This window comes from Osmerus mordax, chromosome 18, assembly GCF_038355195.1.
Source record: "Osmerus mordax isolate fOsmMor3 chromosome 18, fOsmMor3.pri, whole genome shotgun sequence".
Taxonomy (NCBI): Eukaryota; Metazoa; Chordata; class Actinopteri; order Osmeriformes; family Osmeridae; genus Osmerus; species Osmerus mordax.
The window spans coordinates 11,233,886-11,257,197 of NC_090067.1; the positions used below are offsets into that span (position 1 = coordinate 11,233,886).

Consider the following 23,312-nt stretch of genomic DNA (forward strand, 5'->3'; position numbering starts at 1 on the left):
TGGCAATTGAATTGGCAGATCACTGTCGATGACTGCACATTATCAACCCGTTCTAAATGTAAAATCTAGTGAGCTAACCTCTTACACTTGATTTTGTGTGTAGTCTCGCTGTATGTTGCGTGAGTCTACTGGTAGATAGCTAGCTAGCTTTCTCAGTAGTCTGCTATCAAGTCAAGATTTAAGAGATGGCGCAGGAGCAAGCCACGAACGTACAGTGCGAATGTACTACCAACGGGAAGAGCGAACAAGGTTTGGGAATCAATCCTTCAAACGGACAACCCAGTCCTCAACATCAGACCCATGTTGAGTCAGAACCCGAACTTGGACCAAATCCCAAGAGCTTTTCACGTCTGTGCAGTAGAGACAAAGCCGAGCGAGACGCAGCTTTGGTAGAGCTGACCCAAAGCATAATGGCCTGTTTGGGTCTAGATCGACCCGGTTCTGCTCGGATCGATAAAAACACCCTGGTGCAGCTTCTCCGAGTATCTCACTCGTGCCCTTTACCGGAGGTTCGCGAAAAAGCAGCTGAACTGTTACAAACTGCACAGGTAGGTTATAATTGCCAAGTCATTCATCGGTTGAAGTACGTTTGTTTCTTGTAAATATTCACTTTAGAGCTTGGATATATTGAGTTTATTAGCGGTTATAAATTTGGAGGACTTGAAGAATGGAGGACTTTTCCATGACACATATGACTCGGCTGATTAGACATAATTATTTCATTTGAATTTATTTGTCTTCTTGCATGTCGATTTCATCAGGTGTGATGCAAGATTTTAGCATTTTACAGTTACAAACCACGCCCCCGTATGGTGTACAAAACAGACACACCCCTCTTTCAATCCAGCAGCTGAGAAACAACATATTTTCCTTAGATCGTGCAGTAGTTACGTTTTCAATCCAGGAGTTATTGATTGTCATTATCTGTACCCGTTTGGTGAATGACAGTGAGTACGAACGTTTGAAGTTAAATGTGAAGTTAAACCAGTTGGCACTAGGACATGGTCATTTGCTACAGATATTGTTGTGGTCTTACTACACTTTCAGCTCTCCTTTGTTGTTATTGTGCATTGGGAGATTTTCATAGAAATTAACCTACTTGGTACTAGACTGTTTTCATCAAACCTTTTTCTTAACCCCTTAACTTTTTTCTCTCCCTCTTTCTCTCCCTTTCTTTCTTTCCCTCTCCCTTTCTTTCTCTCCCTCTCCTTCTCTCCCTCTGTTTTTAGGAGCGAGGTGTGGAGGTACCTCGGGCTTTAGCTCCAGGTCCAAGTGCCTTCATCCCAACTAAACAGGTGCGTCTTTCTCTTGCGCGCGCATGTATGTGCACAGTAGCAGGAGACATTTTCCTGCCTGGTAAGACTGTTGACGTAACGACTGCATGCCTGTGCTCCTGGCTCCTTAGATTCTGGAGGAGGGGCTAGATCAGAAAGTCCTGATGGAAGCCTTCCTCTCATTGGGCCGTCTGGATCACATCACCATGGTGATGGCGTTGCACCCCGCCTACCTCAGCTGCTTCCTGCGTACCCAGCATGCTCTGCTGCAGCTGGACGGCCCGCTGCCACACCCCTGGAGACACTACATATTTATCATGGTGAGGGGCGGGCACTGACCTCAGCCTGCCTGTCTGTGATTGGTGTTTCCGTGCAGTCCATCAAATCACGATTTCAAACCTGATTTCAAACAGTGACACGTATTGTTTTTAAGCAGTGTGTTGTATTATAAGCGCATGAATTAGTAACTAAGCCGTGTGTTTTGTCTGTCTCTCCAGGCGGCAGCTCGTCACCACTGTTCCTACCTGGTGCAGCAGCACAGGGCCGGGTTCCTGGAGGTGGGTGGGGAGAAGGGCTGGCTTGCAGGGCTGCAGCACGCTCCGCCCAAACTCCAGAGCCTCAACACACTCAACATGCTGCTAGCACATCGCCCCTGGCTTATAACCCAGCAGCATATACAGGTTAGACACGCCCTCACTCTCTCACTGATGGGGGAAAAACGTCTGATAAGGTCTATTAAATAACACGTATGTAACTTTTTTATATTGTTTTGATGTCATATTAAAAAGTCGATTCAACTGATGCCACATTCTATTCCTGTTTCTCCGACCGACAGGAATTAGTTTGTCCCGGGGCCGAATCTCGCTGGTCATTGGCCGAGCTGATCCATGCCGTGGTTCTAATAACACATGCCCACTCGCTGTCGTCCTTTTCCTGGGGGTGTGGCCTAAACCCTGAACCTGACCATACAGGAGGCCACGCCTTCAACCCGCCGTCGCCCAATAGTCACCGACCACGCAGTCCTAGTAGCCCCGCCCATGAGGACGGCAGACAGGAGGTGTGGCTCACTGTCTCGTGTTCGTTCCTCCGCCATCGGTAATCTCTGACACGTACTCCTCCTCTAAGCGCTTTTTTCCTCCCCCTCTCTCTGCCTGTATGTGTGGTGTCTCTCCCTCCAGTTGGGGGATGGAGGGATGGAGGTGGAGGTGCTACTGAAGAGGATGGAGGAGTTGCAGCAGCAGGAGGAGGAAGAATGCAGTCAGGAGGAGATGATCACTCGCTTCGAGAGGGAGAGAAGTGAGAGCATACCCACAGGTATGGCTGGGCTCTCCGTCACTCAGACACACACTTGTAATGGAAGACGCACACATACACAAAAACGCGCACCAAAGGCAAATAAGACTGACATTTGACCTGTGTGTGTAGCGGTGGTGCGCGGAGCCTCTTCTAACTTGGTCTTGAGGTTCGTGGAGGATCCAGAGTTCGGCTACGAGGACTTCGCTCCGAGAGGAGAACAATCCCCGCCCACCATGAGAGCACAGGTGTGTGTTTATGAAAAACACTCTCCACCAATCACTGATCTCTATCGGGTTCATTGTGGGTGTTGGTGGTAGACGTGCCCTCTGTAGACATGCATGTTTTGTGTTTGTGCAGGACTACTCTTGGGAAGACCACGGCTTCTCGCTCGTCAACAGACTACTGCCTGACATGGGACAGCTACTGGACGAAAAGTTCCAGGTGACCTTTAACCCCTCCACTTTAACCTGCCAACTCTGCCAAGGCCTTGACATCATCGTCATCCGTGGCAGAAGCATTTGGCATTAAGCAGATGTGTGATATCTGTAGAGTTAGTGAATCTGTACTGATGATAAAGTGATGGAGGGGTGGGTGGAATGATGGTTGTCATGGTGACATTCTCTACTCCTCTGTCCTCAGGTCGTGTACGGGTTAACGTATCACAGGATGGCCATGCACGAGGGAGTGGACACGCAAACCCTCCGGAAAGCCCTGTGGAACTACATCCAGTGTGTCTATGGAATACGGTGAGTGTCTCTCTCTCTCTCACTCTATATATATTTTGCTCTGTCTCTCACTGTCTCCCTCAGTCTCTCACTGCCTCACTCACTCTTTCTCTTTCTGTCTTTGACTCTCTTTCTCAAGCTCTCTCGCTCTGTCTCGCTCTCCCTCTCTCTTTCACCCTCTCCCTGTTTCTCTAAAAACACGCCAGTATGACTGACTGACATTTGTGTGTGCAGTTATGACGATTACGACTATGGCGAGGTCAACGTGCTGTTGGAGCGCGCCCTGAAGGTGTATGTGAAGACGGTGGCATGCCACCCCGAGCAGACCACCGCCAGAACCTACGCTTCCTTCTGGAGACACTTCCGCCACTCGGAGAAGGTGAGGCTCACACTCTAGCCGTGTCAGGTGTGATGCTAACCCCTCCCTGTGTCTCAGGTGTGATGCTAACCCCTCCCTGTGTCTCAGGTGTGACGCTAACTCCTCCTTGTGTCTCAGGTGTGATGCTAACCCCTCCCTGTGTCTCAGGTGTGATGCTAACCCCTCCCTGTGTCTCAGGTGTGGTGCTAACCCCTCCCTGTGTCTCAGGTGTGGTGCTAACCCCTCCCTGTGTCTCAGGTGTGATGCTAACTCCTCCTTGTGTCTCAGGTGTGATGCTAACTCCTCCTTGTGTCTCAGGTGTGATGCTAACCCCTCCCTGTGTCTCAGGTGTGATGCTAACTCCTCCCTGTGTCTCAGGTGTGATGCTAACTCCTCCTTGTGTCTCAGGTGTGATGCTAACCCCTCCCTGTGTCTCAGGTGTGATGCTAACTCCTCCTTGTGTCTCAGGTGTGATGCTAACCCCTCCCTGTGTCTCAGGTGTGATGCTAACCCCTCCTTGTGTCTCAGGTGTGGTGCTAACCCCTCCCTGTGTCTCAGGTGTGATGCTAACCCCTCCCTGTGTTTCAGGTGTGGTGCTAACCCCTCCCTGTGTCTCAGGTGTGATGCTAACCCCTCCCTGTGTCTCAGGTGTGACGCTAACTCCTCCTTGTGTCTCAGGTGTGATGCTAACCCCTCCCTGTGTCTCAGGTGTGATGCTAACCCCTCCCTGTGTCTCAGGTGTGATGCTAACCCCTCCCTGTGTCTCAGGTGTGACGCTAACTCCTCCTTGTGTCTCAGGTGTGATGCTAACCCCTCCCTGTGTCTCAGGTGTGACGCTAACCCCTCCCTGTGTCTCAGGTGTGATGCTAACCCCTCCCTGTGTCTCAGGTGTGGTGCTAACCCCTCCCTGTGTCTCAGGTGTGGTGCTAACCCCTCCCTGTGTCTCAGGTGTGATGCTAACTCCTCCTTGTGTCTCAGGTGTGATGCTAACTCCTCGTGTCTCAGGTGTGATGCTAACCCCTCCCTGTGTCTCAGGTGTGATGCTAACTCCTCCCTGTGTCTCAGGTGTGATGCTAACTCCTCCTTGTGTCTCAGGTGTGATGCTAACCCCTCCCTGTGTCTCAGGTGTGATGCTAACTCCTCCTTGTGTCTCAGGTGTGATGCTAACTCCTCCTTGTGTCTCAGGTGTGATGCTAACCCCTCCCTGTGTCTCAGGTGTGGTGCTAACTCCTCCCTGTGTCTCAGGTGTGATGCTAACTCCTCCTTGTGTCTCAGGTGTGATGCTAACCCCTCCCTGTGTCTCAGGTGTGATGCTAACCCCTCCTTGTGTCTCAGGTGTGGTGCTAACCCCTCCCTGTGTCTCAGGTGTGATGCTAACCCCTCCCTGTGTTTCAGGTGTGGTGCTAACCCCTCCCTGTGTCTCAGGTGTGATGCTAACCCCTCCCTGTGTCTCAGGTGTGATGCTAACCCCTCCCTGTGTTTCAGGTGTGGTGCTAACCCCTCCCTGTGTCTCAGGTGTGATGCTAACCCCTCCCTGTGTCTCAGGTGTGATGCTAACTCCTCCTTGTGTCTCAGGTGTGATGCTAACTCCTCCTTGTGTCTCAGGTGTGATGCTAACCCCTCCCTGTGTCTCAGGTGTGATGCTAACTCCTCCTTGTGTCTCAGGTGTGATGCTAACTCCTCCCTGTGTCTCAGGTGTGATGCTAACCCCTCCCTGTGTCTTAGGTGTGATGCTAACCCCTCCCTGTGTCTCAGGTGTGATGCTAACCCCTCCCTGTGTCTCAGGTGTGATGCTAACCCCTCCCTGTGTCTCAGGTGTGATGCTAACCCCTCCCCTCTCTGCAGGTGCACCTCAACCTGCTGCTGATGGAGGCTCGACTTCAGGCTGCCCTTCTGTACACTCTGCGAGCCATCACACGTCACATGACATGATGGATGATGCACCATGACACACACACACACACACTACATACTGTTTACTTCGCAATGATATGCAAGCACGCTCACTTACTGTAAGCCGTAGCACTACACACACACAAACACACATGCCTGTAGGCCCCCTTTACCCAGTACACTACACTGTGTGTGTACACATGAACTCTAAGGTGAATGTTTTTGATATTGATATTGATTGATCAGGTTTAGCTATTTTGTTTAAATGCATGTGTGTGTGTGTGTTTGTGCACCAATGTGTGTGGTTTACTCTTTTGCACTCAGTGTTACTTCTGGTATTTCCAGCAAATGGCACATTGACCTATAGGAAACATTGTGAAACAGTCTTATCTGGATCAGTGTGATCTTTTATGAATGTGAAAGTTCCCAGTGGTCTGTTTTACCCATGTTGCAGTATTTTAAATCATATCTTTGCTGGAAATAAATACCTCAAGCTTAAGCCCTATGTTATGGTACAGCTAGTGCTTTTTACAGCAGCTACATCTCTACCTGGGCAGCGCATCTGTTACAAGCATCCAACCCTAGATGTAATTGTATTTTTGTGTACAATAAAATATATATTTTATCAAAATATCTTTGTAATATTTTAAATGAAACTTTAACATTTTAAATGTTTGGGTTCGAAGTGAAACTTAGAGTGCTTTCACACCTGACATGTTTGGTCCGTTTCAATCGGACCATGGTCCATTTTCTCTGAAAGTCCGGTTCGTTTGGAGAGATGAGAACACGCATTCGAACTCTGGTGCGGACCAAACAACCGAACCATGGTCCCCCTAAAAAGACGGTACTCGGTTCGAAGTGAACCATGGTTCGGTTCGCTTTAGGTCTGAACGTAATCAGACTTAATATTGACCTATTCCAGGAAACAAACCAAAATGTAATGCATTGTGGGTTGAAAAAGGAATTGACACTTGGCGGAGACAGCTGTGCCACTTATTAGCAGCAAAATTAGTTGAGGGAAAACGTGGGGGAATGATAAAGTGAAGGCTCTTTGGCAAATATGGGCTGATGATCATATCATGAGACTTGTGGAGACACATAACAGTAGCGATGTATTTAAATTATTTGGTGATATACTGAAATAAAGGGTCAGCATTGCACAGTGGACCAATGTTGGTTGAAAGCTAAAACAGCTAAAAGTGCGTGATGTTCTATAGAAAAGTGGTAGCTCGTCGGACGAAAAATCTTTTTTCCCATGCATGGTTTGATAACCTGGATATAATCCTGAGTAAAAGACCAACGAGCAACCCAAAAAACATTTCTAGTTGCTAGTTCGATTCCCGGCTAGCCAGAATGACGTTGTGTCCTTGGGCAAGGCACTTCACCCTACTGTAAGTCGCTCTGGATAAGATCGTCTGCTAAATGAGTAAATGTAAAATGTAAGTGTAACGACGTAGGTTAAGCCTGAGATGTATGCCGATTGACTGTAATTACAGATAACTTCCACCAAGTGGCAACAAGAATGCGCTGCTTCCAGGTGTCCAGGCATTGTACACTTGTATACCACTTGAATACATTGCAGATGGTGAAATTGGGTAGGCTAGGTGGCGTTGCACGGCTACCAACGGAATGTACTTCATATGCTTAACTTCCCTTTTGATTCGCTAGATTGCTAGATTTTCACAATCAAACGCGGAAGAGTATGTTTCTGAACAATGTAATGTTAGGTAAATGAAATTCATTAACTTCTCTTAACGCATTTTACTTTAAATAAGTACAATTTCCTCCTTTTATTGAAGTATTCGCTGATTCGACAGAGTATGATGTTCTCTTCAGGGGCACGGATATCACACCATAAAGCCTACACCTTCCTGTTGAAGTAACACCTGCACTCTGATACTTTTACATTTCAAGCTGTAGAAATTCAGAATGGAAGTAAGTAATCTACAGTAGGCCTACGTTTTAGCAGCATGAGATTACATTATTCTCCGGGGTGGAAACTAACAATTATTTAACGGTGGTGGAAATTGACTGTGCCAATTTACTGCCCATTGTAGAGACACCGAGCGTCACGTGCTTATTTGACAAAACCGCAAGTTGTGAAGTTACTCCTCCGGAAAATAGACATGTCTAAGTCTAGTGTAGTTTTAGTCTTTTATTTGTTGTATGGCTTTTCAGGTGTAGGCTGAATAAGAGGACACTGGCATAGGAGGCGTTCCTTGGATGGAAGTCTGCGCACGGAATCCTGCCCTTCCGGACAGAGCGCGCGCATTCACATCTCTGCCCGCAGGAGAGCTCAGCTGTCTGGTGCGACAAGTCACCGGCCACCGTCCCAACTAGTCCTGTTCTCTGCCAGGTGTTGATTTCGTTGTCCGCCCAGTCTGTCTAACGGGTCTGACCAACGGGTGACCCGTTACACGCTCCTTGGTAAGTCATTCTGTATGTGAATAATGAATAAAAATACAAGGTTTTAGCCTAAGCGTCTTCAGTTGTTGCCTGTATATGCTCTGGATAAGAGCGCCTGCTAAATGATTGAATGTAAATGTATAACTAGTTATATTGAGTGCCATATTAAACAGCCAATGTACAAGAAATGTAGGCCTATTAAATGACTAAAAAGTACTAAGTACTTAAGGCTAAATAGGCTATTTAAGGAACTAGGTTTTCTTTTAATATTTTTATTATAATTTTAGGTGGCTGAGTTGGTGTGTCGAGTGCGAATCCAGTAAAAATAAAAATGGATTATGTTGTGTTGCGTTTGGGATGTTCAGAATCTGACCTCCTACCTAAACTGACTGTATGAGGTTCTCCTGGAATAACAACTCGCTGCCTCGCAGTGGTGCTTAGTGGAAAATCAGCATGTTGTCTGATGCCCCATATACCCTCATTCTTATTTTTACGTATAGGGCCTACTGTTTGTCACACTAAGCCACCAGTTTTGCATTTGTCTGCTATTGGGCAATTTCGTGGATTCCCACAGTTGTTCAATTAAGGGAAGTTTTAGCATTGGCTGTGAAATCTTGCGAGAAAACTAGCTTGTATATGCAAAGACACCGCATAACTTCCTCTCTGGTCCTGCAGTTCGCACAAATGTAATTTGAAAATAATTGGCTATGGACTAGTGTTTTTGTTAAATCACTAACAATATTCTTACTGTGCTGTATGATGTGGGAATCTGTAGACCATTTAGAGTAGTGGTTGCTGCTGTGGTTGATTGTCATTTAGAGTTATGAACTATCACTGTTGTGCCTGGTCAGAACCCTTGGAAGCACAATGGTTCTCTATGCAATCTTGCTAGTAATGACATTCTGAACTCCAAGACAGTCAACAAGTTATTTTCTTGGAGTGTGAAATAGGTGGATTTTGCAAGGGGGATAGGGGTAGGCAGCGGGAATGATTTAGGATTCCGAAAAAGAGAGCATGATGTGATTATAGGCTATCCAAGGCCGGGCTTCATCACTTCCTGTTTCTTGACAAGGTCACTTCCTGGCTTTAGCCTCTGGGCTATGCAGGAAGGAAGTAGGAGTGGTTTTGCTGCGGGGCTGTAAACGCTGCTTTCCCCCCAAGCACCACTAAGAGGACTACCTACTGCCCCAGCACTGACCAATATGAATCCAGTGTTCAGCAACAATGGCACAGGGCAGTGGAAATAGGAGAAACAATCCGTTCCTCACTTCCCGTCCTCTCTCTCTGTTCCCCTCTTCATTTGACAAGATTAAGTCATTAATTCATCCACTCATCCAGTGGCTGAGAGAGACATATTCTGAAGCATTGTATCGTAATCACCCCCCACCCCCCCCCCAAAGGGGATGTGATGACGCAATGTGGAGGAAACAGGACGTCCCTGAGCCCAAAACACCTGACTTCCCCACGTACACTTTTCCATCACTCCCCCCGTTATCCTCCCTCTATCACTCTCTCTCTCTCTCTCTCTCTCTCTCTCTCTCTCTCGCTGTCGCCATCTCTGTCTGTACACCCTTTGGCATTCCTTTATCCTCATCTTTCACTCTGTGTGTGTGTGTGTGTCCGTCGGCTCAGTGACAGCTCACTTCCCAGTGTCCTATCACTCCTGCTCCACTCACACACAGCATCCTGTGGGGTTTCCTGCTTTCCTGAGGGAGGGAGGGAGGGGGAGAGGGGGGAGGGAGGGAGGGAGGGGGAGAGGGAGGGGGAGCGAGGGAGGGGGAGAGGAGGGAGGCAGGGAGGGAGGGGGACAGGGGGGAGGGAGGGAGGGTGGGGGAGAGGGAGCGAGGGAGGGGGAGAGGAGGGAGGGAGGGAGGGAGGGGGGGAGAGGGGGGAGGGAGGGTGAGAGGGAGCGAGGGAGGGGGAGAGGAGGGAGGGAAGGTGGGGGAGAGGGGGGAGGGAGGGGGAGAGGGAGCGAGGGAGGGGGAGAGGGAGGGAGGGAGGGGAAAAGGTGAGAAAGGAAGAAAGCACAATTGCACTGTAAATTAGTAGCATGAAAATACAGTAACTCTAACTGTGAACTGAGGGTGTGTGTGTGTGTCTGCGTCTGTGTGTGTCACATGTTGAGAATTCCCCGGGAACTGCTTATCAGTAGTTCATTGGGCAGGAAAGGGTGTGTCTGTGAATGTTATGTTTGTGAGTGTGAGGAATCAGGGTGAGGTGCATGTTTTCCTTCTGTGTTGACATGTTATGTTTACAGTCATCTTGATCTCTGGGTTTATATGTCAGGGCTGCTATACGTGTACTGGGCCTTACATGTAAGGACCTTTGCAAACCTAAAGATGATCAAACTGGAGAACTCTCTTATTTTTATCAACCAGCATGTTGACGCATGGTGAATACTACCACAGCTAGGGCATTGCTGGTTGGTTGCTGTTAGGCTATCCTGTTCGCAGTGAACCCAGTCAGAAGAGGGGAAAGTTAACAGCCACAGTTTGTGTAATTGGGATTACCTCTGCAGAAACAATGTACATTTCCATAGTTGTGTTTGTAGAAAAACTGTCTTTTGATGGAAACAGAATAAGACAAGTTATGCACTTACTCAAATAGGTGTGAGATTGTTGTTAGCTCTAGAATGTCTACTTGGAGGGATTTATTAATGATAATAATCGTGTCAATGAGGTTACATCAGAGGTTTGTTCAGGGAGTATATATGTGTGTGCAAATATATCTAGTATATGTGTGGGTGGGTGTGTGTGTGTGCGTGCGTGCGTGCACCCGAATGTCTCTCTGTGGTATGGCTGGGTTTGAGAACTGAAATGAAGTTTCCAATTATATATATATACAAAAATCACCTGTTATTTTTGCCCCATTTCTATGATCTATACATATGTATATGTTTAGACTTCTGCGAACACACTTAAGAACAAAAAGAAAAGACACACACACACACACACACATATACCACACAAGTTCACACATCACCTTGGGTGGAAGGACTGCATGTCTTATCTTCTGTGACAACCTAACAGGTGTCCCAGCCCTGCGCCTCTAGACCCCTGCTCCCCCTGCTACACCTGGGCTCCGCCCAGATCGTCACTGAGAGGAAGGAGGAATCCAGTCGAGAGTCTACGGGTTCTTTAGAGAGGTAAAGCAAACAGAACATCAGACGTGAGTCCCATTCGTCCACAAAGCCACCATTTGAGTTTGTGCTTGTTTAACCCACAGCTCCACAGCTCCACAATTCCCTCCACAGCTACAGGAAGTCAACAAACTGGGAGGATTTGTTTGTGAATGATATCAGTTTTGGGACAAAGAGAGAGTGTGTGTGGGGTGGGGGGATAGGACAGAGAGAAAGAGAGAGAGAGAAAGAGAAAATATGATCAACAGGAACCCATGGAGAACAATGACCAGAGGGCTGGTTCTCTTGCTGCTTGTGTGTCTGTGTGTGCGTGTGTGTTATCAAAATATTTCCCTGTTTTGGCGGTTACGGGCAGCTTGGTAATGTGGAGAAGACAATGCAATTCGTTACATTAACTGTAACATTCAACATTTACATTTAGTAATTTAGCAGACACTCTTATCCAGAGCGACTTACATCGAGTACAGGGACATTCCCCAGAGGCAAGTAGGGTGAAATGCCTTGCCCAAGGACACAATGTCATTTTGCACGGTAGGGAATCAAACCGGCAACCTTCTGATTACTATCCCGATTCCCTAACCGCTCAGAAAACCGGCTTCCTTTGTGAAATCAGAATCTTTTCTGAAATGACCTGCGTGTGCGTTTGTGTGAGAGACATTTTCACTCTTCTACCCTTAACCTCGAACACCCAGGAGTGCGCCAGAGAGAAAGAGATGCCAGTGTATATTTTGAGTGTGGTGTTTAACATACATTTAAGAATAGAATAGTGATAATGGGGACAATAGTGGTGCCCTCTTCCCCTGCACCAATGCACAGGGTGTACAGAGGGAATGGTGTTTTAGACGGTGTGTGTTTGTGAAGGGAATCTGTCCTCAGTGTCCAGGAAAAGCGGGGGGGGGCGGAGCCATCAGTAGGGTGGACAGGAAACCCTTACAGGGCCGACTTCCTGTGGCTCTCCTGATGGTGGGCCAGATTGTGTGTGTGTGTGTGTTTGGAGTGGGGTGTGGAGAAAGTATTTAGTGTATTTTACTGTGAACTAAGCAGTGAGAATTGAACTAATATACTTATATCATGTGTGTGTGTTGTGTTCCTCAGTGACTGTGTTCAGTCGCTAATTGAAGTTACCTTCTTCATACACACACACACCTCCAAGTCATGGTTATAGGGAAACTGTTTTCAGTGAACTTTAAAGCTACATTATGGTTAGGTAATGTGTGAAATGGCATGTTAATTAGCTACAGTCACTAAGTGTCAGGGCCTTGACATTTGCTGTGGAGTTGCAGGTCCCCCACACCCACACACACACACTGGTAGAGCGGCCTTAACCATAGTATACTTAGCTACCCCTTCTCCTGTCCTCTTGTCTGGAGGGGAAGTGGCTAACCTCCTATTTCTCTGTTTCTTTCTGTTTCTCACTTACTGCTTACTCTCTCTCTCTCACTACCCTGCTCTCTCTCTCTCTCACTACCCTGCTCTCTCTCTCTCTCTCTCTCTCTCTCTCTCTCTCTCTCTCTCTCTCTCTCTCTCTCTCACTACCCTGCTCTCTCTCTTTCACTGCCCTGCTCTCTTTCTCTGTCTCTCTCTGTCTCTCTCTCTCTCTCTCTCTCTCTCTCTCTCTCTCTCTCTGTGTCTCTCTCTCTCTGCTCTGGCTCACCTCTGACCGATGCCTTCCTGCATTCTGTCATTCTCCCCCGCCTGTTCCCTCCTCTGCATCTTTCATTTCTCTCCTGTCCAGCTACGATGGTCCCAGACAGATGATTTGACCGAGGAAGATTTCAGGTGAGAAACTTTGACCTACTTATTCTTCACAGCTGAAGCTTCAATATGTATCTCTCAGTGTGATAATACTCTCCCCATCTTCCTTACAAGTAATTCAAGTAAATGTAGTTACATAAGTATTCTATTTCCACTGCTTACAATCACTCCTCACTGCATTTTGATTACCAAGTCCAAACTTGGGCTTAATTACTCTTTTTTGAGTCAGTGTCTAAAATGAGATCTCCGGCTGTCTCCATAGCGACCGTCTCCCAGCAGGTTATTATGGGGTGTGTCCACTGCAAACAGAAAAAGGCAGCCAAAGCGGCGTCTGTTGTTGAGGTTGCCGATCCATTTCCTGGCAACATCGACGGGGGCGTGTCCACTGTCTTGACCCCTCCCCGTTACTGCCCTGACCCCACCCAGACCATCCCTGACTTCAACAAGCCTTTTGGCACCGCTCTCTTCCCTAGCACCAACTCACAGCCTCGTGCAGGAGGAATCACAGGTGTGTGTGTGTGGTGGGCCTGAGGACTCACCTCTAAACCTTCACCCTTCTTTAGTTGTGCTGGGTTGCTGCCATGACGCAAACTGACGTGTGTGTATGTGTGTGTGTGTGTGTACAGGTGGAGGTGCTTCAAGGCTGTAAACTGACGTGTGTGTATGTGTGTGTGTACAGGTGGAGGTGCTTCAAGGCTGTAAACTGACGTGTGTGTATGTGTGTGTGTACAGGTGGAGGTGCTTCAAGGCTGTAAACTGACGTGTGTGTATGTGTGTGTGTGTGTGTACAGGTGGAGGTGCTTCAAGGCTGTAAACTGACGTGTGTGTATGTGTGTGTGTGTGTGTACAGGTGGAGGTGCTTCAAGGCTGTAAACTGACGTGTGTGTGTGTGTGTGCAGGTGGAGGTGCTTCAAGGCTGTAAACTGACGTGTGTGTGTGTGTGTGTGTGTGTGTGTGTGTGTGTGTGTGTGTGTGTGTGTGTGTGTGTGTGTGTGTGTGTGTGTGTGTGTGTGTGTGTGTGTGTGTGTGTGTGTGTGTGTGTGTGTGCAGGTGGAGGGGTCACTCTCTTCATAGCTCTCTATGACTATGATGCTCGCACCGAAGATGACCTCACCTTCCAGAAAGGAGAGAAGTTCCACATAATCAACAACACGTGAGTTACACACACACACACACACACACAAACGCATTGTTGACTGTGCTGACCGTGTGTTTGACCCCTGCCAGAGAGGGAGACTGGTGGGAGGCCAGGTCGCTGGACACAGGGAACTCTGGCTACATCCCCAGCAACTATGTAGCCCCTGTAGACTCCATACAGGCCGAAGAGTGAGTACACACACTCATACGTGCAATCACTGACACTCAGAAACACAGGCACAGGCAACACTAATTCAGATGTATGTCTGAATTAGTACCAAGGCGATGTGTGTGTCGTGTAGTGATGTGTGTGTGGTGTGGTGATGTGTGTGTGTGTGTGTGTGTGTGTGGTGATGTGTGTGTGTGTGTGTGTGTGGTGATGTGTGTGTGTGTGTGTGTGTGTGTGTGTGTGTGTGTGTGTGTGTGTGTGTGTGTGGTGATGTGTGTGTGTGTGTGTGTGGTGTCAGGTGGTATTTTGGGAAGATGGGGAGGAAGGATGCAGAGAGACAGCTGCTGGGACAGGGGAACCCAAGAGGGACCTTCCTCATACGAGAGAGTGAGACGACCAAGGGTGAGCGAACACACACACATACACGTACACACACGTGCGTAAGGATATCTCTGTCTATCACAAAGTGAAGTTCCTCATCCTCTAGATATGTCTCTCCCTGCTCAGTATGCTTAAACTCGAACTTCCTTTTTCTCTGTCTTTCTCGCTCTGCCTTTTCTCTCTCCATCTTTTTCTCTCTATCTTTCTCACTCTATCTTTCTCTCTATCTTTCTCACTTTACCTTTCTCTCTCTTTCTTTCACTCTATCTTTCTCGCTCTATCTTCCTCGCTCTGTCCTTCTCTCTCTTTCTTTCACTCTATCTTTCTCTCTTTATCTTTCTCTCCTCATCCTGTGTTGTCCTTCCAGGGGCCTACTCTCTGTCCATCCGTGACTGGGACGAGAGCAAGGGGGATCACGTAAAGCATTATAAGATCCGCAAGCTGGATAATGGCGGATATTACATCACCACGCGGACACAGTTTGACACAGTGCAAGAACTGGTTGAGCATTACACAGGTAAGACAGACAGACAGACAGACACACACACACACACACACACACAAACACATATTATTTTACAGTGCCTGATAGCACTTGTACATTTTTCAAATGCAAATGAAATGTAACATGGTTGTGTAAATACTCTTAATCTGTAGGATTGAACTTTACCTTTTGTTCTCTGTGTGAAGAAGACTAACAGTAACAATGCACTCATTATTGAAGTATCTGAGGGGATGGTTTAACAGTTGAAGAGTAGCTACCCATTTTTGTTTCTACTGAACAGGGCCTGGTTTTATAACCTCTTCCTTCTTTGTCTTTAAGCCTATCTGCCCTCTGCTGGACACTTTTAGGATAGCAGCCCCTCTGCAGTATCTCTTCCTCTTGGTGTGTGTATGTGTGTATGCGTGTGTGCATGTGTGTGTCGGTAACTCCTACTATCAATAACCGCAGAAGCTTCTAGTGTTTCAAATGGGATGATTTGTGTGCTTAAAATGTGTATGTAAACAATACATTATTCGTATGAATTATAAAGCCATTTTCGACGTGGCATTTCATGTGTGTGTGGGTGTCTGTGAGCTTCTGAAGACCCCTAAGTATTTGTTGTCGCTTTATTCGTTTGCTGAGTCTGTGGCTTGTTTACAACTGTGTTGATTTAGTGACTCAGTCGCTTGTCTTTCCAGCTTCAACTTATCCTTTGTCTGTCTTTAACTTTGTTTTGCGGTCCGTTTGTGCTGCTCTGGTTTTCTCTCTTTCTCTCTGCTCCTTTTCTCCTTGTTCCCTCTGCGCTCTCTCTCTCTCTCTCTCTTTTCCTTTCTACTTCTTCATGTCTCAGAGAGGGCTGCAGGGCTGTGTTGTCGTTTGATTGGCAGCTGTAGGCGGGGCATGCCCAAGCTAGCCGACCTATCAGTGAAGACTAAAGATGTGTGGGAGATTCCCCGCGAGTCCCTGCAGCTCATTAAGAAGCTGGGAAACGGCCAGTTTGGAGAAGTGTGGATGGGTAGGAACCACTGCCCAGAGCGGCAGCGTGGCAGAGGGGACAGGGACAGGAGACGCACACCTGGATGATTTGCTCACGTCATGTGTAGGGTTTTAGATGCTTGTGGTGTTTGATTGACGTTCTGGATCCAGGTGGGCTGTCCGGTCCCGCCCTCCTCTGTCCTTGCATGTGCATGCCTCATCTCATCTACCTCCCCTCCCCTCCTCCTCCCCTCCCCCTCCCCTTTACACTCCTCCCACCCCTATGCTCCATTTCTCTCCTGTCGTCTCTCCATCCTTCCATCCTTCCTCCCTCTACCCCTTTTTTTCACCACCTCACTTCGCCCGTCCTCTCACTCTCCTCCCTTTCACTCCCCTCCAACCCCCCTTTCCCTATCTCCCCCTCCAACCTCCCCCTACCACCCCCCTTTCCCTATCTCCCCCTCCAACCTCCCCCTACCACCCCCCTTTCCCTATCTCCCCCTCCAACCTCCCCCTACCACCACCCCCTTCCCCCCCTCCTCTCGTAGGCAGTAATGACGGGCTGTGTTACTACCTCACCCAAGCCTGTCCCAACTCCACCCCCCTCACCAACGGTCTGGGGCGGGACGCTTGGGAGGTTGCCCGGGAAACGCTGTCCCTCCACATGAAGCTGGGGCAGGGCTGCTTCGGAGACGTCTGGATGGGTGAGAGAGACCGCTGACGCCGCTGTGTCCTGAGAGGTTTTCGTGTGTCCAGTGTCCCCGGGGTGTGGCGTCCCAGAGTCAGGCAGCCCGCCGTCCTGGTGGCTTCTGTTTGTCCGTCAGGTCCAGGAGTAAAGCAGGCTCGTCACTCGACCTGTGTCTGGAGATTGGAGCCCCCTACGTTCTGTTGCTGTAACCCTTTCGGTGCCTCCCCCTCTGCCTCCCTGCCCCCAACCTCCCCCTCTGCCTCCCTGCCCCCAACCTCCCCCTCTGCCTCCCTGCCCCCAACCTCCCCCCAGTGTGTCCTTCCTGCATGCCCTCCATCACCATTGTAATAGTATGTCTGTGTCTGTTTCTTTGTCTAACTGGCTGTTTAAATGTCTTCACGAACATGCTAACTGTGTGTGTGTGTGTGTCTCTTTGTGTGTGCGTGTGTGTGTGTGCCAGGCATGTGGAACGGCACCACCAAGGTGGCGGTGAAGACCCTGAAGCCGGGCACCATGTCTCCTGAAGCCTTCCTGGAGGAGGCCCAGATCATGAAGAGACTCCGACACGACAAGCTGGTGCAGCTGTACGCCGTGGTGTCAGAGGAGCCCATCTACATCATCACCGAGTTCATGAGCCAGGGTAAGGAGCACACACGCACACATGCAGATGCACACACACACCAGAACGTACACTTCATCACTGCTGATGTCTTCCTGCTGGTTGTGTAGGCAGTCTTCTGGACTTCCTCAAGGATGGAGAGGGGGCCAGTATCAAACTGCCCCAACTGGTGGACATGGCTGCACAGGTAGGAACCACATCTTTCACACACACAAATACATACATTCCTAAACACACTCCCTCACACACTGAGCCCTCTGTCTGTGTGTGTGTGTGTGTGTAGATTGCTGCAGGGATGGCGTACATAGAGAGGATGAACTACATCCATCGTGATTTGCGAGCGGCGAACATTCTGGTTGGGGACAATCTGGTGTGCAAGATCGCTGACTTTGGTCTGGCCCGTCTCATTGAGGACAACGAGTACACTGCCAGGCAAGGTAAGAGATCCAATTCACAGTGTGAGTGTGTGTGTGTTCAAATTGGTCTGAAAGTGTGTGTGTTACGGGCCCGTGCATGGGCTGTTCGGGTATGAGTGTCCGGACTGATCCATACCATTGTGATTGGCTGTTGCCATGGTTTTTGTAGGGGCCAAGTTTCCAATCAAATGGACCGCCCCCGAGGCGGCGCTGTACGGACGCTTCACCATCAAGAGCGACGTGTGGAGTTTTGGCATCCTGCTGACTGAGCTCATCACCAAGGGCCGCGTCCCATACCCAGGTACTCACACCCTTCCCCGTCTCCTTCCCTGTTCCCTTCTCTCTCTCCTTCCCTGTTCCCTTCTCTCTCTCCTTCCCTGCTCCCTTCTCTCTCTCCTTCCCTGTTCCCTTCTCTCTCTCCTTCCCTGTTCCCTTCTCTCTCTCCTTCCCTGCTCCCTTCTCTCTCTCCTTCCCTGTTCTCTCTCTCCTTCCCTGTTCCCTTCTATATCTCCCTTCCTGTTCCCTTCTCTCCCTCCTTCCCTGTCTCCTTCTCTTAGAGTACCTCAGATGACAGGTCCTTTTCCTCCTGTCCTAACCGTTCGTCGACCCTCCTCTCCTCTTCCCCTCCCGTTGCCACCCACCCACCCTCCCTTCATCCACCCCCCCCCCCCCCTGTGCGTCCCTCTCCCAGGGATGAACAACCGGGAGGTCCTGGAGCAGGTGGAGCGGGGCTACAGGATGCCGTGTGCCATGGGCTGCCCCGCCTCCCTCCATGAGCTCATGGTGCAGTGCTGGAGGAGGGAGGCTGACGAGAGGCACACCTTCGAGTACCTGCAGGGCTTCCTGGAGGACTACTTCACGGCTACCGAACCCCAGTACCAGCCGGGGGAGAACCTGTGACCACACACACACACATACACATAAACAGTTACATGCAGATGGACACACGCACACACACAGTGTCTTATACATAAACCGTTTCATGCAAATGCGCACACACATTGTCTCACTCATCAACCATTACATGCAGATCTACATACACAGACAAACACACTGTATGTTTATATATAACATGGCAATGGTATATGACAGGCTTTTTTTGTTTCACTCCTGTCAGAGGTCAGGCCAGATTAATCAAATATGAGCCTTGGTGTCTGGGCTCTAATAGTCAGGCCTGGAGGAGCTGTAATTATACGGATGTCAGTATTTGCCTTGACGCTTTCATCTATAATCATGACAACAAAGACACATACAGCACAAGAGCAAGATAGGGTGTACTGTGTTGTGAGCCACAACAGTACTGATCCAGGGTCAGATTTATGCTCACCTCTGAACTAATAATCTTTTCAGACTTCATAGGTTAGAAGCTGATCACAGATCTGTGTCTAAACCTCTAGCAGAATCTTTGGAATCAGGGAAAAGTATAGAACTGATGCCAGTATGCTTAAGGGCTTTATTCAGGAAAGGTGATCAAATGAATTTCCACAAGTTCTTTTTTTACTCTGTAACCAAACTTTGAAGGATGGAATGATCTTGATGTTTAGTATAACTATCCCTTTCTTGTTTTAATTTAATGCCAGTATATATTTCTCTTAGCTAACATATGCACAGCTTTAAACCAATGGGAGGGCAAGTTGTGGGGTCACACCAATGCTCAAAGGTGAAAGGTCAAGGGCCAGTAGAGAAAAGTGTGTTCTGAGTGTTTTGAATGTTGTATGTTTAATGTCTTGTTTTTAGGTGTGGAATAAAGCTCAATACCATATTATCTTTGGAGCCTGTTCAGTGCATTGTCTGATTTTTGCAAACACACACACACAAACACACTTTCTTGGTCTCCTAGTCAGCCTGGTGAAGCTAGTTTTCTGTTGCACTGCTGAGATGGTGATAATAAGCTACATTTTTCCTTTCATCTGATGGATGACTAAGAGATGGATATTTTTTGGGGATGGTAACTGACAGACTGTTAGGCAGACTGACTGCCTGGCTGACTAATTTGACTGACTTATCTGGCTGTCTGGTTCTGGCTAATGGACTGATTGGGATGATCCAGTCAGGAAAACGCTCCGTTATTAAAGCCTGTAGTTTTTTCTCGATAATTGTATAATGATTGTAATCTCTCTCCTCAACACGACGGCATTGCGTAACCCAGACAACCACTGCTGTTGGATAAAAGAACTACATTTCCCAGAAATGAAGGGCAGAAAGTGAGGCCAGCTACGGATCCCCGGATGGGACTGACAGCCAGGCACGTCTGAAGAGGAACGGAGACCGACCGCACGCTATAGAGGTGGAATTGCGGAGAGGGAGAGAAACGGGCGCAGATTCGGTCATTCCTTCCCTCTGACTCTTGTGCTCCCGCATCCACGGGTCGCCCCGTGCTTGCCACGAAACCAGACCGCGGGGATTGAGCTGCGTTCGGGTGCACTTTGAAGGGGGCAAGGACAGTGAACGCCCCCGTTCCCCTTTCTCTCGATTTCTTCAGTTTTTGTCTTCCCCTCTTTGGGTGCAGATGTTTATGTGAAGCAGCTTGTTTGGAATGTAGCGTTTTACGGTGCTGGCTGCACACAGACAGAAAAGCGCAAGGGAAAAGGAGGCAACGTTGGTAACGGGAGGAATATATCCTCCTTCCCTGGCGGACTTCAGATGAACGGAACATGCTGTGCGCAAGAGGCGGCAGCCGTGATACTAACGGCTCCGTGACCCTCGCTAGGAGACGAGTGAAACACCGAAAGCCGCGCGAGCAGCCAGCCCCGCCACCGCTGCAGCAGCGCGAGCCCGAGCCTGCCGCCTCTCCCGGTGAGTGCGCATGTAGTGTCTGTTTACAGAACCCTGTATTTGCATAGCTTATGGCTGACCGTTCTACTGTCGCCACATTCGCGTGGCACAGCTGGCTGCATTTTCTATTGAAGGAATTTATCTTAACCTCGTCGGTGCCGTTAACTGGGCGCTGCGTGTGGCTTGCACTGGGTCATTGAAACACTGCTGTCCATATTGAGGTTCGCTCCTATAATTTGGGATAGTGCACTTTGCCACACTGCCAGACACACACACACACAAGTGCATTGTTTGTTTAGGCATTAGTGATCCGGTTTCCAGACTATGTTAGAGTTCGTGTTTGGATGCGATTCTAGTTATTTGTAAAAGAGGCTAAGATGTCTACCCACAGACAGAGAAAGATTCCCCGGCCCATTACCGTGAATCGAACGGTCTAGATCGCCCGCAATTTACCTACAAGCTCAACCAACAGTCGGGCTTCTGTGCTGCTGTGGCGCGAACCACGGGCGCGCTCTGACAGATGTTTACTGTAATTAACGAAAAACGGAGAGACGGAAGAATACGCATCGCCCCATCACTCATATAGCGCCACTTAACCTAAAGCCATACCCCGGTAACCAAGCAATCCTGACGCGCTTATCAAGTATTGGCACGGGCCGGTGCGTTGAGAGTGTGACGCCCACGTACCGAGACGCCGTGCTCATGGTAGTGATTATCACCTCTTGTCTGAAAGAGAGAGAGAGGGGGGGTGAGAGAGAGGGAGACGAGGGGGAGGTGGGGTACATAGGGAGACAGGGGAGACAAGATAGATAATGTTGGGGAGATGGGGGAGTTAAATAGAGAGCCTTGGGCAAATTGTGACAGTTGTCTTCTTTACTGCCATATCGATTTGGAGATCCAGCTCGCGTGCACATGTTGATGGTAATGGTAAGTAGAGAGGTCATCCTTTGTACCTGTGGGTGATGTGTGTGTGTTTGTGTGTGTGTGTGTTCATAGCAGGACTGCGTACATTTCACATAAAGGGAGATGTTAAATGAACAGGCTTTATATATTTTTTTACTTGCTTTGACTGAAATGGCATTGACTGAAATGACCCCAGGCATGTACCAGTGAGTGTCTTGGTTAGTCCTGTTTGTGTGTGTGGGGTTGGTGGGATAGGGGGGGTGGGCGGTTGGGGAGAGTGAGCAAAGACTTATTGTGTTGCTTACTTGTGTTAGTGATGATGGTTGGCATAGCAACGGCCTTGTATCTCTGATAATGTATCTTTCTGTCCTCAGACCGGGTCACTCGGCCCACCTCACACACCTGATCTTAGCCGTGGTATTGCTTGTGTGTGGGTGTGTGTGTGTCTGTGTGTGTTTGGTGTTTCGAGTACTTCTATTGTGTGTCTCTAAGTTGAACTGCAGTATGTCTGTGCGTGTACCTGCGTATGTCTGCAGTGTAAGAAGAAGACTGCGGTGTGTATGGGTGTGTGTGTTAGGCAGCACTGTCACACAGATACACCCTGCTGATATGACAGCCACAGCTCAACCAATCATCTGTCTCTTTTCTCAGCCTATCAGCCGGTCTGGCTGCTGTGGCAAGACTTCCTCTTTATAGAGGTCGCCATGGAGATGAAGCTGACACACTGGGCACACTGGACACACACACACACACACACACACACACACACACACACACACACACACACACACACACAGAAGGACATCATGCATTGAAACACATTCATTCTGTGGGGAAACGATTGTTCTGAACAAGCCTGTTGGAGTTTCTGATAGAACAACTTCCACATTGAAGGTCATGACCCTTTTCTCTCTGTCTGTCTGGAGTGAAGAACCAGAGCTGTGGTTCCAGCCCTGGTTCATGTCCCACCATGGGTTCCATTGTTCTGGAGTTCTAGGGCTGCAGAATCTCCAGTGTTTTCAGGAGGAGAGAACTTCAAGGTTTAAATGTTCATCCAGACCAGAGTGTCATTGAAAGCACAACTTTGTCTGAACCTTTGTCTGAACGCCTCTGCTGTAATGCATTTCAAAACGAGGTGCAATTTGCAGAATCATCAGTGTTGAAGCTTACCAACAGTTCTTTGCATGCATAGTGTAAACGTTACGTCATGAAAAAACGATCTTTGTATGGAAAGGTCGTTCTCTCAAAAGTTGGATTAAGTATAAGAACTAAGCATGGTGTGGTGTAGAGTATCCTTCAACATTTGTGTTGTGTTTTAAGAAAGAAAACTAGGAATGTCCCGGCAGGTCTCTCTCAGCCTGATTTTGTCTCCCTACAGTCAAGACCACACACACACACACTCACACGACAGTCAACACACACACACACACTCCCTCTGTGCTCAGACTACATTATTATAGCCTATAATGTATGTTTACTCTCATTTCTCTCACCTCCCACACCACACATTCATAAAACAGCAGCTCATGCCAAGTAGCATCAAACACACTTAATAGAAAACATCTCCCCCTCTCCTCTTCTCCCCCTCTCCTCCCCCTCACCTCTCCTCCCCCTCTCTTTCTCTCTGTCTCTGTCTCTCTCTCTCTCTCTCTCACTGTCTCCTTTCACATCTCCCATTCCTCCTCTCTCAACACTCTCTCTCACTGTCAGCACTGCCAACCCCTTCTTATATCCACCTCTCCTATCTTACCCTGTACCCCAACACCACTATCTATTCATCTCACTCCCTCTCTCATCTCTCTCTCTCTCATGTCTCTTTCCTATCTCTCTTTCTTTCTCTCTCTCTCTCATCTCTCTCTCTCTCTCTCATCTCTCTCTCCTATCTCTCGTTCGCCACCCTCCCCCTTCTCATCCTTCAC

At 48.6% G+C, this 23,312-nt stretch overlaps 2 protein-coding genes across 6 annotated transcripts; both read left to right on the forward strand.

Annotated features, from left to right (window-relative positions):
* On the forward strand, nucleotides 1-6,177 carry sesn2 (sestrin 2). Of its 2 annotated transcripts, none has more exons than XM_067255872.1 (11): nucleotides 1-548; nucleotides 1,230-1,295; nucleotides 1,406-1,594; nucleotides 1,772-1,954; nucleotides 2,110-2,331; nucleotides 2,453-2,588; nucleotides 2,700-2,815; nucleotides 2,928-3,011; nucleotides 3,210-3,316; nucleotides 3,530-3,674; nucleotides 5,499-6,177. In XM_067255872.1, the coding sequence occupies exons 1-11, from the start codon at nucleotides 186-188 to the stop codon at nucleotides 5,583-5,585; spliced, it is 1,698 nt and encodes a 565-aa protein (XP_067111973.1). In that variant the 5' UTR covers nucleotides 1-185; the 3' UTR covers nucleotides 5,586-6,177. The 2 variants fall into 2 exon arrangements, with proteins under 2 accessions (XP_067111973.1, XP_067111974.1); XM_067255873.1 differs by lacking the exon at nucleotides 1-548 and adding an exon at nucleotides 888-947.
* Nucleotides 6,178-7,835: 1,658 nt separating this feature from the next.
* yrk (Yes-related kinase) lies at nucleotides 7,836-18,747 on the forward strand. 4 transcript variants are annotated; one of them, XM_067255244.1, is made up of 15 exons: nucleotides 7,836-7,973; nucleotides 10,982-11,097; nucleotides 12,827-12,870; nucleotides 13,109-13,354; nucleotides 13,897-13,999; nucleotides 14,074-14,172; nucleotides 14,451-14,554; nucleotides 14,901-15,050; nucleotides 15,868-16,032; nucleotides 16,541-16,696; nucleotides 17,141-17,320; nucleotides 17,410-17,486; nucleotides 17,583-17,736; nucleotides 17,885-18,016; nucleotides 18,407-18,747. In XM_067255244.1, the coding sequence occupies exons 4-15, from the start codon at nucleotides 13,132-13,134 to the stop codon at nucleotides 18,613-18,615; spliced, it is 1,752 nt and encodes a 583-aa protein (XP_067111345.1). In that variant the 5' UTR covers nucleotides 7,836-7,973; nucleotides 10,982-11,097; nucleotides 12,827-12,870; nucleotides 13,109-13,131; the 3' UTR covers nucleotides 18,616-18,747. The 4 variants fall into 4 exon arrangements, with proteins under 4 accessions (XP_067111345.1, XP_067111342.1, XP_067111344.1 ...); XM_067255241.1 differs by lacking the exon at nucleotides 16,541-16,696; XM_067255243.1 differs by lacking the exon at nucleotides 15,868-16,032.
* Nucleotides 18,748-23,312: the final 4,565 nt, after the last annotated feature.